The sequence below is a fragment of the Manihot esculenta genome, chromosome 1, assembly GCF_001659605.2.
Source record: "Manihot esculenta cultivar AM560-2 chromosome 1, M.esculenta_v8, whole genome shotgun sequence".
Taxonomy (NCBI): Eukaryota; Viridiplantae; Streptophyta; class Magnoliopsida; order Malpighiales; family Euphorbiaceae; genus Manihot; species Manihot esculenta.
In genome coordinates, this window is record NC_035161.2 from 18178220 (window position 1) to 18194067 (window position 15848).

At 34.7% G+C, this 15848-nt stretch overlaps 2 protein-coding genes and 1 long non-coding RNA gene across 8 annotated transcripts; 1 reads left to right on the plus strand and 2 right to left on the minus strand.

Moving 5' to 3' along the window:
* Nucleotides 1-2961: 2961 nt before the first annotated feature.
* Nucleotides 2962-5512, minus strand: LOC110628234. Of its 6 annotated transcripts, XR_006350263.1 has the most exons (5): nt 5149-5512; nt 3955-4197; nt 3680-3780; nt 3383-3403; nt 2962-3278 (listed from the first exon to the last, which is right to left on the minus strand). XR_006350263.1 is itself a non-coding variant. In XM_021774806.2 (4 exons), the coding sequence occupies exons 1-4, from the start codon at nt 5400-5402 to the stop codon at nt 3242-3244; spliced, it is 555 nt and encodes a 184-aa protein (XP_021630498.1). In that variant the 5' UTR covers nt 5403-5512; the 3' UTR covers nt 2962-3241. The 6 variants fall into 6 exon arrangements, 3 of the variants coding, with proteins under 3 accessions (XP_021630498.1, XP_021630506.1, XP_043811148.1); XR_006350261.1 differs by lacking the exon at nt 3383-3403; XM_021774806.2 differs by lacking the exon at nt 3680-3780.
* Nucleotides 5513-6488: 976 nt separating this feature from the next.
* On the plus strand, nt 6489-7465 carry LOC110626602. The gene is made up of 2 exons (XR_002489749.2): nt 6489-6693; nt 6953-7465. It is a non-coding gene; the product is annotated as an uncharacterized LOC110626602 (long non-coding RNA).
* Nucleotides 7466-7641: 176 nt separating this feature from the next.
* LOC110626595 (F-box protein SKIP8) lies at nt 7642-12606 on the minus strand. Its single transcript, XM_021772604.2, has 3 exons — nt 11818-12606; nt 9766-9962; nt 7642-8396 (listed from the first exon to the last, which is right to left on the minus strand). The coding sequence occupies exons 1-3, from the start codon at nt 12280-12282 to the stop codon at nt 8138-8140; spliced, it is 921 nt and encodes a 306-aa protein (XP_021628296.1). The 5' UTR covers nt 12283-12606; the 3' UTR covers nt 7642-8137.
* Nucleotides 12607-15848: the final 3242 nt, after the last annotated feature.

The following is a 15848-nucleotide window of genomic DNA, read 5'->3' on the forward strand; positions in this document are numbered from 1 at the left end:
AAATAGTATTTCTAATATTTTAAATCAAAGAGTTACAAACTTTGAATAATCAAATTATTAAATTTAAATTATTATAACTTACTACATTAATAATTACAATAATTTTAAACAAAATATAATTTTCATAAAATTATTTTATAAAAATTTCATTAGCATAACCTATTTTACACGATTTTATCTCTTACACAACTTTATTTTTTTCATTTTCAATTAACTCGTATTTTATTATTTTATTATTTATTTTCTTTATATCTAGCATTTTATTATTTTCTTGAATACAAGGATAAATAAAAATTGGATGAAAATTATTTAAATATTAAATTTTTTTTATTTAAGTTATTATTCTCATCCACAGCCAGATTTATTTTTTTAAAATATAGTTTTTGAATGAAATCTATTATTAAATATATTATAATATTTATAATATATGATAGTAAATACTAAAATTTTTATTTTTTTATATAATTAAATTTGCTAAGGTATGATTCTGTGTTTATTAATATTTTAAGATTTTTAAATTTTTTATTTTAAAATTAAAAATCATGCATATTAATTAGATTTATAATTCTCCTCCATAATTTTTTATGACAATAAATTATATATTTAATTAATAATTTTTTAAAAATATATTATGATATATTTTCCATCGATTAATAATTTCAAATTTAAAATCTAAATATAAAAAAGAAAATATTTTACTCTTGAGTAATAAATTCATAAAAAAATATTATTTTATAAAATAACTTTATATAATTTTATAAAATAACTTTATATTAATCCATAATAAAATATTTTAATATTCGCACATATAAAATATTTTAATATTCGGTGTTTGTCTATAATAAAAATCCACATCATGAACACTTTTGATTTTTTCTATACTGTACTGTTTAATACTAATGACTTTATCATTAGTTTAAACTATTTATCAGAAAAATAAATTTAATCATAAATTTAATATTTTAATGACTTTATTTGGCATGTAACGGTGGGGATTCTGCTGTTCATCTGATTAATTGGCAAACTTTGCTATATCCAAAGCAAAATGGTGGGTTAGGCATTCGGAATTTTGGATTAATGAATCAAGCTATGATGAGTAAATTATGTTGGCAGGCATTTATGAACCCATTTGACTTATGGATCTCATGTCTTCTTTGGAAATATAATAATGGTAGAATTTCTTGGAATCTTCAAGTACCTCCTGGTGCCTCTATGAATTTGAAGGCTTTATGCTGGGGCCTCCAATTAGTTTCTAGCGGTGTTTCTATTGACGTTCGTAGTGGTACTGATGTTAAGTTTTGGCAAGATGATTGGCTTTCGGTTGGACCTCTTTTCCGATTGGTTTCTGCTCCTATTGATCCTTTGGAATTAGAGGTGGTTATGAGATATTATTGGATCCCTGGATATGGATGGGATTGGAATCGGTTGTCTTTATGGCTACCTGATTTCGTTTTAGCATTTTTACTCCCCATTTGCCTACATGATGATGTTAACTCAAGGAATGAAATAATATGGAGACATTCCATTAGTGGACATTATTCAGTTAAAACGGGGTACTCTCTTCTGGTGGAGAAATGTGATTTACCAGTTGTCTTACCATTATGGAAGCTTATTTGGAAAGCACCTGGCACGCAGAGGATGCGGGTTTTTCTATAGGAAGTTGCCCATGAGAAAATTATGGTCAATGTTCAACGGTTTCGGAGAGGATGGATTAATTCAGACTTGTGTATGAGCTGTGGTACTCAGTCTGAGTCGGTACTACATGTTTTAAGAGATTGCAACTTTATTAAGAGTTGCTGGCTTAATTTATTACCGGCTAGTGAAGTCCAAATCTTTTTTGGCTTCGTTGATATCCGGGAATGGTTGTCTTGGTGTCTTAAAAGCTCTTTTTGTATTGGTGAGCTTCCCTGGCCTGTAGTTTTTATGGTTACAGGTTGGTGGGCATGAAAATTTCGCAATGAACGGTCCTTCAATCTTGGAGTCCAAAGATCAGTTCCTCGTCCACTAATCTTGGGCAAGGCTAAGGAAATATATCAAGCATGGAATGGTTATTTTCCTTCTTCTATTCAACGTCAATGTCGAGTGATTAGAGTGGTCTGGACACCAGCAGCTATGGGGTGGATTACAATCAACACAGATGGTAGTGTGCGTCAAAATTCAGGAGCTGCAACCTGTGCGGGTTCTTTTCGAGACCGTTTTAGTAAATGGCTACTTGGTTTTCGTTGTGTGTTGGGAGTTTGTGGTGTGGTTGAGGCAGAATTATGGACCATATATCATGCTTTGAATGTGGCTTGGAGTAGGGGATGGCGGAAAATTGTTATTCAAACTGATTCTCAAATTGTTGTTCAGCTTCTTCAAGATCAAGGCAGTGGTGTTTATAGACTGCAGTTTTTAGTTATTAATTGCAGAGCTCTTATCCGACGGGAATGAGAGGTTAAGGTCATGCAAATATATAGGGAAGCTAATATGGTAACTGATTATCTTGCGAATAGTGCGCATGGTGGAGTTTTTGGTATGAGTCTTATTGATTTGCCTTCATCTAGTATTAAGCTTCTCTTGGATGCTGACTGTATGAATATTTTTCATAATCGTATAATAAATTAAAGGACTCTATCCCTCTTTTTCAAAAAAAAAAAAAATTGTCATTTTTATTAACCTCTATTACATAAAGCATACTACTAACAATAATTAAATTAACAAATAATAAAAGAGAAAAGAAAATTAGAAAGGAAAATAAACTTATTTTTCACTGTTCTGTGTTTGATATAAAAGAAAATAAGATGGAAAATAACTTTTATATTTCATTCTATTTTTTTTTCTCCAAATTGGGAGAAATTTTAGAGAACAGTTTCAAAATGACAAATATATCCCATTATTTTCCAGATATATTTTGAAAATTTAGGAATAAAATATAATTTTATCCTTCAAAAAGCAACTTTTTAATATTTTCCTCTCCCTATATCCAAACTAGACAATGAAAAGTTATATTCTATAGCATAAATTTTAATTTAATAAATGAGTTATGGTATACAGTCGGTTATGGTGAACTTCCAACCATCCTGTGTGTAAGTTTGTTAACCAATATGGAAATAAAAACGAATGACAAACATGGACCTAGAGATCTGAACATCAACAAGTAACTCAACTTTTTTAGATAGCAGTGTCTAATTGAAGCTACTTAATCAACAAACTCATGTTTATCAGTTGAGCTTAGAGATTAGCACATCTCGTTCCACTAAGATCACCTCTTAAATCTCCTTGGATCTCCCCTTTTGTTACTGCAATATTAACAGCATAAATATATGTAATCAGCTTTGTGTTTCACCGTTCATCTTATGCGTAAATTAAATCATAATTAAAGCTAAAGATTCACCGAACTTGCCAGTCCTTTGTGCTATCCAACCTTGAATGCATGAGAAATGAATATTAGCAATGCTAATGCGCTTAAAGCACAAATCTTCATTGTATTAAACTGAAAATCAGATGCCAATACAAAGTTCACAAGGACCTCATACAAGACTCCATATGTTCTGAATAAAGTTTTTGGAGTTAAAGCGTGATTCTTAAAATAATAGCTTTGTTTTAGGAGTAAGACTTCTACGAAATATAAATCTTTGGGGGGTTTCAGAATTTCTAATAACTCTTACTTTTTCAGGTTGGACAGTTCCTGATATCTTACCTTTTCATTATCTGCATAAACTGAAAATTTGGTGCCTTATTCTATAGCATCAAACAGAAGTTCAAGGTCAACATCATATCTAGCATCTAGGTCTTATTGGTCTGCCCTTCAGATTGAAGAGAAAATGGGCAAATCATTCATCTATGATAACAAAAAGCTTATTGCTGTGTTAGGTCATAAAAGGCTTGCATTAAACTATAGAATTTGATTTAAAATTTCTAGAAGCCTAGTAGCAGCATGATAGTTTTGCAGCTAAAATTAGGGAATGATTTTACCTGTACTCGACCTCAGTGCTGCTTCCTATAGGAGTTCCTTTCTCCCCCCTCCCAAAGGCAACTTCGTCCATGCTTTGCCCTTGCCGCCTATACCTGCCACCAGATGCTACAAATCTAGGACATGGTCTGTAAGCCTTTATCGGCCACCAACCAAACCCTGGAACTGTTGCAATCCCACCTTGAATCCTTCCTTCTCCATTGCAGCCCTTCTCAATTTCCTGCCTCCCACAGGCCTTACAACCCCTTCAGGAGGGGGGGGAAAATTTTGATATTTTTCTATTCATATTTAATAACCAAGTTCTTTATAATGCTTGAAAATTGCAAAATGAATTGGATCCACATCAGTACCATATAAATACATATGTATTCATCTTTCCAACAATTGAACGAGTCCAATAGATCACACAAGAAATCTGCAGCAAAGAATAATTTCCTAGCTACTTCTCTATCTCTCAGGAGAGCACATTAGATTCTCAGTGCTGGGTGAACTCAAATTATTTTGGAAGGTGTTCTGCAACTTAACACATAATAAAGGGCTCATGCTCAGCTTCAAAGGTTTGATAAGTATTTGGAAGGTTGATTAACGGTAAGAATTTCAAAAGATTCAAGATACTATAGCTAAGGCTCCTTCCACAACAAAGGCTTCCCAAAACATCCTTTCAATAGCCTAACGAGATAGTTCATATAGCAATCAAACATTGAGTAGTTGATGTTCATCACTAACTACATGCAACTGACCGTAAACACAGCAATCAAAATCCATTTCTGGAAATTGAAACTCTAGCTTAATCTTTTCCATTTCTTAATTTCTAACCCTTTAAACTTGTTCGATTCACAAAATCTGCCTAGTCCAAGCATTAGCATAAATTCAGAAAGCACTCTAGTAAGCGACATCGAGCTTTCTACAATGGAAATTGAAAGTTCGGCTAGGATAACGTATCAAAAACCGAGCACATGCACATTCAAGGACTCAACTGAGCTAAAACGATATGGCTTACATAGAAAATTATCAAGGCAGTAGGAAAAGAAAAAAAAAAAAAAAAAAAACTCCTGTTCATTTGCTTTTAATTCGACGGCAAGGTAACCAAACAAATGGAATACTAGAAACAGCACACCAAATAATAATAGATTAACTACGAACTTTATGGTCAAATAAAATTGAAGGCATTTTTTATTTTTTAAATATGGAGATACCCGACAGGAGGCTCGTCAGCGTCAACGGTTGCAGATTCTGACTGGAGAACAAGAGGATCTGGTGAAGGCGGCGGAGGATTATCTTCTGCAGCAGAAGTTAAAGAAGAAGAAGAAGAAGAGAGAGGAATGAAGGACTTAGATGGGTATCTAAGGAGAGCTGCTGAGCCATGTAAACATGTGTTGGTATTAGCATAAAGGCGATGGGAGAAAAGGGTTTGAGGAGATGTTGGTATTGAGAGTAGAGTGATTGCCATCTACCTCTCCCTCTATTACTGTGTGTGCAGGGAAAGGAGTGGATAACAGCTTCACAGCCTCTAGCTTTAAGCCTTCAGCTACAACGGTCTATCCCTGGACCTACACCTGGATATCGAACCATGGATTTTTATTGAATTGAATAATAGCATGAACAGCAGGTTTCTTATTTTTAATTCTACTTGTATTTTTATTTATTTATTAAAATAAGATACACTTTAATTTTTAAATTTTAATATAATTAATAAATTAATTTTTATAATTTTAAAATTAACACTTAAAATATTTTATAATCAATATAAAAATCTTTTCATCTATTTTTTACTGTTATAAATATAAAAATATTATTATTATTATTTTTAAATAAATAAACTATATTAAAATTTTTAAATTTTAACATAATTAATAAATTAATATTTATATTTTTAAAATTATATATTTAAATTTCTTTTTATTTATTATAATTTAAATATTTTAATTTTTTATTTTTTATTTAAAATATTTAAATTCATTAATTTTTATTTATAACATTTTATTTAATTTATTTTAATAATTTTTATTTTTTAATTTTTATTTATTAAAATATTTTAATATTTTTAAATTTAAAATTTTTAAAAAATATTTATAATTTCAACTATTTTTAAATAGTATTAAATAATATTTAAATATATTATAAACTTTTATAAAAAAATTATATTTTTTAAAAAAATTTAATTATCCGCTAATTATAAACTAATATCTATAATAAATAAAAATTATAATTTTAAATAAATTAATTTAAAAATTTTTATTTTAAAAATATAATTATTTTAAAATTTAAAAATAAAAAATAATTTATATAGTATAAAATACTCCCTTATATTAAAAAATTTAAATGTTCTTAAAAAGATTTTAAATATTTAAAATATTTATTATTAATTTAACTGATCTGCTAATAAAATTATAAATGAAAATTAAAATGATTAAAAAATTTAAATGATTAATTTTAGAAGTATAAAAATTAATGTATTAATTATAGTAAAATTTAAAATTTAAATTATAATTTATTCTATTTATTATGATTATTATTATTTGCAATTGTTATTTTATTTTTAAGTCTCTTTCGTCAACCCCCAACGCACTCTCCCTCTGCAGTTTAGTCCAGAGGGAGTTTTCTCCTCTCATCTCTAATATCTGATTTCTGAGGCTTCGTCCTCGCCGCTACCGCTCAAGTTGGTCGTCGCCTGCCCCATCTTGATGGGGGACGACCTCCTCTTTCTACCCGGAGTCGTGGATTCCTCTCTCCCCCTTCGGGTGGGTGTATATAGTTTTTGTGTTGTGGGTTGCAGATCTAAGCTTCATTGAAGAGGGTTGCCTTTGAGATCTGCTTGTTTTAGTCTGTTTTTGTTTTCTTTTCCTCTTCTGGTTCAGTTTCTTGCAGGAGATCTTGATGCATGCAGCTGATTCCAGATGAAAGAGCAGATCCGTGGCTTTTCTTGTATCGATGTGTCCAATTTCTCCCTTGTCATTTTTCTTTCTGATCTAGCTCTCTTTCTTTTGTTTCCTGGCTTAGGCACCCAGATCTATGGGGTCTTCTCTGTTGACCTCCAGCAAAGAGCGATTGTGGTTGGTTCGCAGGGCTCATAGAGTCCAGAAGGCGCGAATGGTACACAGAAGAACATTCTTAGCTTTCCCTTTGCCAGTGCTGAAATGTTTCTAGGTTGCCTCTCATGGCAAATGTGTTGCCTCTTACCCTCGTTTTTAGCTTCTTATGCATTCTGATGTGGATCTTTGATTTGTTCTTTCTGTGGCTGATTGGTTCTCCTTCGTACGCTGATGAGTGGCTAATTGAAGATCAAATGGACGGCGGCAGCAGGGATAGCAATGGAGCTATTTCTGTACCTGTTTAGAATTAGGGTTCAGTTTAATGGCTGGGCCTTGTACCAGGGTTGGGCTAGGCTAATCTGGTCCTTTTTGGGCCATGTTTGTATTATGAGCTTCCTAATGTTTTTCTGCCTTTGTTTCTGGGCTCATAATTAATTCCCAAATTGACACTTCCAGTTATAAGTTTAGGGAGGTTGTTTTAGCCCATGTGTTTAACGAGCAATGAACATCGAGTGCCTATCTCCCACCCACTTCCAATATAGACTTCAATGACCATTTGTGTTGTCACAAGTCAGACCAACTGGATAAAACAACACTTTTTTTTTTTTTCTTAACCAGTAGTAGACAACATTGGCCTGCCCTCAGACAAGAGTTAAAGGGGGGATATGGAGAATGATGAAATATAGTAATGGAGAATAAAATATACAAGGCGTTTGAATACAAGCATGAATGTTCCTTTTTCATTCATCTATCCGGTTCTACTACAGTCGTTTAGTATTTGCAGTCAATCCACAGCAATAAGCAACTCCATCCTTTGGCCCTTGCTACATTACGCAGTAGCTATACTTTTAGCAGTTCCCATTTTGCATAAATCTGGGAGTTTGGAAATGAATTTACCCCAAAAGAAATACAAACTAAAAATTACAACAAAAAGATACAGAAGAATTGAGAAAAAGGATGGGGGAGAATAGAAGAGCGACGAAGACGCCTCTTTACCCAATAAACAATCAAAACTGAGGTTGGAAAAACACTAAATATTTCCAATGAAGAATTCATAGAGGAAAATTCAAGAAACTTCCTCCTGATAAATATCACTATTTTGCAACTAGCAACTAGCAACATATCATTGGTATGAACTCTTTTTTCTCTCGTTTTATGCATGAATAATCTGTTGGCCAACATCTCCATCAATGAGCATCACTGAGCTGTGATGGTGAACCATATACCACCGACCATTATGGAACTCAAAGACATTTGTTACACTAAATGGCCTGGTGTTCAAGTGAATATATGCCTTCATGGTAACCCAAGCCATGTCCGTCAGCACACGAGCCCGTACATCCTGAACCTCAAAATCTAGCCATTGCTCCCAATCAAATGTAAGTTGCCAACTCTGCATTATAGCATTATACCTGCATATGCAAAACATCTAAAACATTAAAAGCAAAAAGTATCAACCGAGGCTCACCAGAACAGATGTGAATTTCAAATTCCAATTAAGTTGATCTGGTACAAGTTAACAGTCAACTATGCTTGGGAAAGATTGACAAAATAATAGTCAATTAAGTTGAGAAGGTAAAAGTTAACAGTCAACTATGCTTACCAAAGACTGACAAAATCACAGTTTCTTGTCTAAAATGCATTATTCTTAGAAGAAGAAAATTAGAAGGGGAAAAAAAAAAAGATCTGTCAGTGATTCTGCAATTCCAAACTAGACACTTCCCCTAAGTAAAATGACAAAACATAGAATATATGCAAATTCTTTACCAGCCAAGGAACCTAATTTGACAGTTTCAGTATTCAAAAACTTAACCTCAATATGAAAACTTTATCTTTACAAATTTATAGGTGCACACCATCTGACCCTTCTGTCCCAATTTTACAACTTCAGAATTCAGAAGAATGCACCAAGAATTGGCCAAAATTGGCACCATAACCTTCATTCAATGCTTTCTTTCCAAATCCCATTTCCTCAATATTTATATAGAAGATACGAAGTAAAAGAATTAGCTCCCATATGCTTTTGCGATACATATTAGCACTTCCCTCCTTTCCTTTCCTTTCGCTTCACCAGTAATACTGTAGAAAGCAATAGTGCATACCCACCTCAACAGGAGCAAAACACATGCATTCATATTACCTATAATATCTATGTGATGAATAGAGCAATGATGAATCACAAGAAGCAACAAGGCAGCTTGAGTTCTATTATTCTTCTATACATCCAGGTCCCAATTACAATTGTAAGAATATTAAGCTCAGGATAAACCAAATGCAATATGCTTCTCAATGAAGCATAATCTTCTCAACTCAATAAACCCAAAGCACCACCTCATTCTATATTAGTAAATTCATCATAGTGATAGATGCAGCAAAATTAGTTCAAAGTCACACATCATACACATCAGTAAAAAACAATTGCCCATTTATAAAAATTCTTCTTCTTCTTGGCTCCCAAATGCATTAATCAGTGTAAAATTTTGACAAACCACAGATAACATCTGAATACCTAACAAGGTAAATAAAGTATATATTAACAATATCTACAACATCCCCATAATTAGTTTTCCATGAATAACTGTATGACTTACAAGAAAACATCACAGAAGCATCGTAACAACACTCAAATCAGCCAACCCTTACTATCATAACTATATCCAAATGGTCCAACCCTAATAAGAAGCAAAACAATAAGCAAACTACAATAATATTATTTTAAACACTGCAGAACAAGATATTCTGTAATTTCATTTACTATTCAGCACAAGTATAATAACATACCCTGTGAAAAGTTCCCCAGATGCATGAATACACTTCACATAGTCTGCATTAAGCCAAAAATGACTCATTGCTGGAAGAGACCTTTCTTTGATCACATTATAAAATTCTGTATTGGCATTCACAACGGCTCTTGTAGCCGCATAGTAAGATTTCCACCCATTAACAGGTGTCACAGTATCTTGTTCCATTGTAAAATCCTAAGACAGAAAAGTGAAAATTAAAAAAAAATGCACCTACTAAAAATAAGGAAAGACACAGCAACCAGATAAATAGCAACGAGTAGCGTGAACTGTAATAATAATAAAAAGGAAAAACAAAAAGAAAAGAGAGAAAAAGAGAAGCTTTTACAATTTAAAACCCAAATTTGCAATTTAAAAAAAAAAAGGGGCAAATTACTAATATATTTATGAGTTTTAACCTAACCAATTAAACCATTCTTGTACTTTTAAAATTACATTAAAATGTCATTGGAATTTAGTTTCACTAATTAGTAAGGACATCCGTACAATTATGAACTATTCTACCGTTAGTCACTCTAATTTAACTTGGTCCAAGCTGAGAGAAATATTTATAATGCCCTAAATACCCTCAAATAAAATAGAAAATAAAGAGAGGAGAAAACTCCTTGTTTTTCAGCTCCCTTCCACACAAAAACCATGTAAATGGAGGCACTTTTTACCTCAAACACAATGGCTTGCAGACCTTGACACATCATGGAAGAGGAGGAGATAGACTGCTCAGACCAACAACGTGAGAGCATTTCCTAAAACCAAGCTTTGCAGAGGCCAATTTCTATCTAGTGAAATCCAATATACTAAATGGAAACAAAGATAGGCAACTCCATCTTAACATATCTGGTAACCACATCCCTGGCAACATTTTGCTAGGCAGCAATTGTAGCTGCTCTCTCTCTCAAATATCTATTGAGCCCTCTCCCTCAATTGGAAACACCAAAAGAAATAGGAAGATAAATTGATTGTGGATACTTCTCTGCCATCTGATGCCATATACATATTGCAACATATCATAATAAAATTGGACTCCTTGCAAAGGTAAATACCAAAATTTATCCAAATCTTAATTCAAATATTCTATCCCTAATATATACTATATTAATAATTTGACAAATCCAAACACATGGCAATACATTATCAGTTTGGTACAGCATCACATCTATCTCATCTCCATCCTCCATTTTCAACTCATTTGGAGTTTACTCCCCACGAAGACGATGACTATCAAAAGAAAATGTAATAGAGTTCATCTCCACTAACTATCTACCATAGCATGCATTCATAAGTTTCTTTAGTTGTGTGCTTCTCTTAATCTTGAAGAAAACCTCATTATCGTCCTATCCTTTGACCTTGAGATTGATGTGAGCCAATTAATTGCGGATTTCTTGTCCTCCTCTTGATTGGTGACTCCCAACATGCTTAATTTCTCAGGCATTGCTGATGAGAGATGAGGTTGCTGCTGATATTCAACTAATCTCTCTCCCTTTCTCTCTCTCTACCGTATTGAAGCAAATTGTTTTTCTCTAATCTTATTTGGAGAGTTATTTTTCATCGTGACTATTGGGAGAATAGTGGCTAAATAGACGGATGTTCTTGCTAATTGATGGAACTAAATTTCAAGGACTTTTTAATGTAATTTTGGAAGTAGATATTTTAATTAGTTAGATTAAACCTAAAAAAAAGAAAAGAAAGCACATAATCAGATATGGTAATGGAAATGTCAACAAAGGGTAGGAAAGAACAAAGAAATACATATACTCGCAAATTCTAATTAAAGGCTAACCTTAATAGTTAACAGACATCTTTAACGATCCTAAATACTTCTGCAACCTAAACCACATGTAGTTGCTGTTTGGCCTCAGTTGAGTGGAGACTCTAATACTCAGACTGCTCATAATCCTTCCACAATTAAATAAAACAAGGCAATTCCCCAAAAGAATTGCGGCAGAAATTCAACACCAAACCCATAAACCTAAATTTAACACACCAAAATAATAACAATCTAAAATTTACATTTTCTGAAAGGAAAGAAAAATACCTTGTGATATAGCGCTTTCCAGGCATTATCATCATTAGCAGCCTTTCGCATCAATGAATTTGTCATAGACAATCTACAAAGACTAGGATAATCCAAATAACTAAGCGTGTGCGTGGTAATCTCAGGTACTAATTGTTCCATCATAGACGCCCCCGTCTGCTTCTCGACCACCCTGTCAGATACCGCCGCCACCATCTCCACCGCCGCTGAACCACCGTTGAGGTGCCCAGTAACAGTAGCCAACGAGGAAGAATCTGAATTCCCTAGGGTCCCGTTACAGGAATGACAACAATTACAGGTCTTAGTAGGGTTGGGTGACGTGGCATGAGAAGGTGTATGGGATTTGGAGGATTTTGATCGGATAGTGAGAAGGGCTACTAGAAGAGAGAAGATAGTGAGAGAGAAGGCTAATAAAAATGGCTGAGAAGAGAAAGCGAGAGTGAGAGTAGAGGTAGTAATCTCCATCCAAAATCAAAAGACATTAAAGCTACATAGAAGAACATGAAACCCTAATTGGAAGCTCGTTGCCCCCTTCTTTGTTTTTTCTATTTTCTGCAAAAGTTGAATTTAAAAAAAAAAAAAAAATTTAAGAGAACCCTGACGGACGATGGTGGAGAAGAAGAGTCGAATTTTGATTGCAGGGTAGAGACAGAGAAAAGGCGGGTCTGCAAATTGCAACTTGTGAATCGTAACTGATCGGAGATGTAACCCGAACGTGTGCCTGTACGGTTCTGCGTCTACCTAAAATATTCAGAAATTAAATTAGCCAAATGCCTAACCTTTTCTTCTCCCCTCTCTTTTTTATGAAGATTTTATATTTTTCTCAAATACCAATTATTGAAAATTTTTGAAGGAGATATTCGTTTATAATATTTTTAAACTATTAGCTTCATTTTGTATTATATAAATTGTACAGTAAAAATTTTAATTTTGATATATATAAATTAATTTAAAAATAATATAGTTTGTATATTTGAAAATGCAATAAGTGTACATAGATTTATGAGATGACTCAGTATACGTTTAAAAGTTTAAACGTTATGTGTTGTGATCATATTATGAAATCACGTAATAAAGTTGTAATAATTTATGACATTCGATCATATAAGTATTGTCTATAAAAAAAAGATTCGATAATTATGATGGTCAATATTTGAAACGGTAGAAGACTCATCTTCTTGCATCTGGTCGAGTTTTTCATGATTATATAGTAGATCCTCATTACGTCTATAATTGTGGAATTTTTTATCTACTATTTTCTTACAGTATAAAAGCAAGGTATACATAGAGTTTAAGGTGCATATTCTTACACACTCTTCTTAAGTTCAAGCAATCTACTTACACTTACCCTCTTTGATAACTTACTAACTTGAGTATTGGAGTGACTACCCATAGGCGCCAACCATCTCGCTTTCTCTTTTTTTGCAAAGTTATTTTCAGCTCATTTTCAACCACATCATTTGGTTCCATTGTTTCTGTTCATTTGGAATAAATCTAGCCTAACATATTTCCATTTATCTTTTCACTTGGAATCCTTTTCATTTCTCGCACTTTATTCTTAAAATGGCTAAAAACTCATGAGTTGTGGCTAAGTCTGCTGCCAACAGGAAAGCCACTGTCTCCTCCACCTCTGGTAGTGGACAGAACACTCCTCCTATAGTCAATGAGACAAACCTCAATAATCTGAACAATGAGCATATGGTGCAATACACCAAGAAGCTGTAGCCAACTCTCGAGCAATATAAAGCTCAAAAGGAGGCCTTATTCATGGCTCTTAAAATAAGGGAGAAAGCTTCTGTAATACCCGGCTAGATTCCGCCATCAGAATCCCTACCTTCCGGCGGAATCCCCGTTGGAATCTGAAATTTCTGAAGATGCCAGAGTCTTCTAGAGGGGTGAAATGTGTTTCTAAAATTATTTTCATGTTTTTATGGTTTTAAATGGAAAAGAAATGAGTTTTGAAAAGAATAGGCCAAGGAGGAAGGACCCAGGTACGGTCGCCGAACCTCAAAATCGGCCGCCGAACATGGGGCTGTTTCGGGAGTGCTTTAGGCCTCCGAAGGCTTTGAGGGAAGAAACCAGGTTCGGCCGCCAAACCTCAAGTTCGGCAGCCGAACATGGGGTGTTTCGGAAGCAGGTTTGGCTTCCGAAGGTGTTCTGCTCTGCCACCTATAAAAGGCCCTCAGACCAAAAATGGGCGAGTTTTCTCCCCATTCTCGAGCTTAGGTGAGTTCATGCCTCCTTTGGTTGATTTCATGTCTTTCCTTCAATCTCCCAAGGTTTTTATAAGTTTTATGGTTGTTTTGAAGAGTTTTAAAGCTTAGATCGAAGTTTTGGAGCTTGGAGATCTTTGGAGGTTGGATTCTCCATATCTTCAAGTTAGGATTGTACCAACCCTTGATCTTCAAGAGGTAAGTGTAGATCCTTGCTTTCCTTTATGTTTCATGAAGTTTTAAGTAAGTTTAAAGAAGTTTTAATGCTTGAGTATGGGTAGATATACATGTTAGGGTTTATGTGGGTTTTATACCCAATGTATGTTTATATGATGTTATGTTGGGGGTTTAAGTTAGTTTATGCCCCTATATGCATGTGGGAGTGTGTTTGCATGTTTGGGAGAGAGCATGTGAGGTTTTGGGTGGTTTGGAGGTTGGTTTTGCTTGTGACGGATTCGGACTTGCTGTTCAGAGGGGACCAGGTTCAGCCGTCGAAGGTATGTTCGACCGCCGAAACCTGCATGGAAGGCAGCTTTGGCCGCCTAACGTGCCCCCGAAGGCCAGGACTTTCGGCTCTGGAAGGACTTTCGGCCGCCGAAAGTGCCCCCGAACCTGTATGGCTTTCGGCTCTGGAAGGGACATTCGGCCGCCGAAGGTGCCGCCGAAAGTGCCCTGTCCAACCCTTTCATGGTTGTTTTCTATGCATGTTTTGAGGATGTTTTAGGGGGTTTTTAGGGAGTTGTTTATGAGTTGTTTAGAGTGTGTTTGGCACCTCATTCGAGTCCACCTGTGTAGGATTGGACCCGAGGGACCGAGGAGGCCAGCAGTGTTAGCTGTTGCAGAGTCAGTCCAGCGTCTGCCAGAGGTGAGTAGAACTAACTCAAATGTTTTAAGCATGTTTCACGCATCATGAATACAATGTATATGTAGTAGGTTGCTTGCATTAGAAATCACGAATATGCTGCATTGCATAATTTATTGTTGATGTGGATGGACCAAGGCGACCCCAATAGCCCGAACCATGTATGTTAATGAAGTCCTGAGGAGCCCCACCGAGGGCCGGGCATAATGAAGTCCTGAGGAGCCTGAAGGGCCGGGCACCATGTTATGTTACAGAAGTCCTGAGGAGCCCGAAGGGCCGGGCACCATGTTATGTTACAGAAGTCCTGAGGAGCCCCTTTGAGGGCCGGGCACCATGATATGTTACAGACAGAGGGAGTTTTGGTGGTCATGTCCATCCGTGATATGAAATGTTTGTGCTGTGACGCATTCCATTAAAGCATGATTTATTATTATTGTTTATTTGTTCTGCTCACTGGGCTTTTTAGCTCACCCCTTTCCCCTAACCCCCAGGATTGCAGGTCAGAGGTAGTCCAGGAAGACGTCAAGGGTAATGTCATGCTTATGTAATAGATTAGTGCTTTAGTGTGGACATGTAATGTAAATTGATATAATGTATTGTAAGATAATGTGATGTAATGTAACGAAAAGTAGAGTTATGTTTATGGATTAGTATTGTGCTTGGCCCTAAGGCTTGGTTAGTCCCTTTTTAGTATATGATGTATGAAATGTTTTAATGTTGAGTTGTGTGTGAACCAAACTTGTGGCATGTGATGTTTACCACGCTAGAGTATTTGATGAGGACTCTAGTGGAGGTCTTATGCTTATGGTTTTGATGCATGCACAGGTTAGGTTTTGGTTCATCGGATGTGATTCCAGCTTGATGTATGTTATGTTGACCCAGTTAGAGCTTTTGTTGAAGGCTCTAGTAGGGGGTTCTTTATGTTTCCAGTTATGTAGCATACAGGTCAAGCTCGG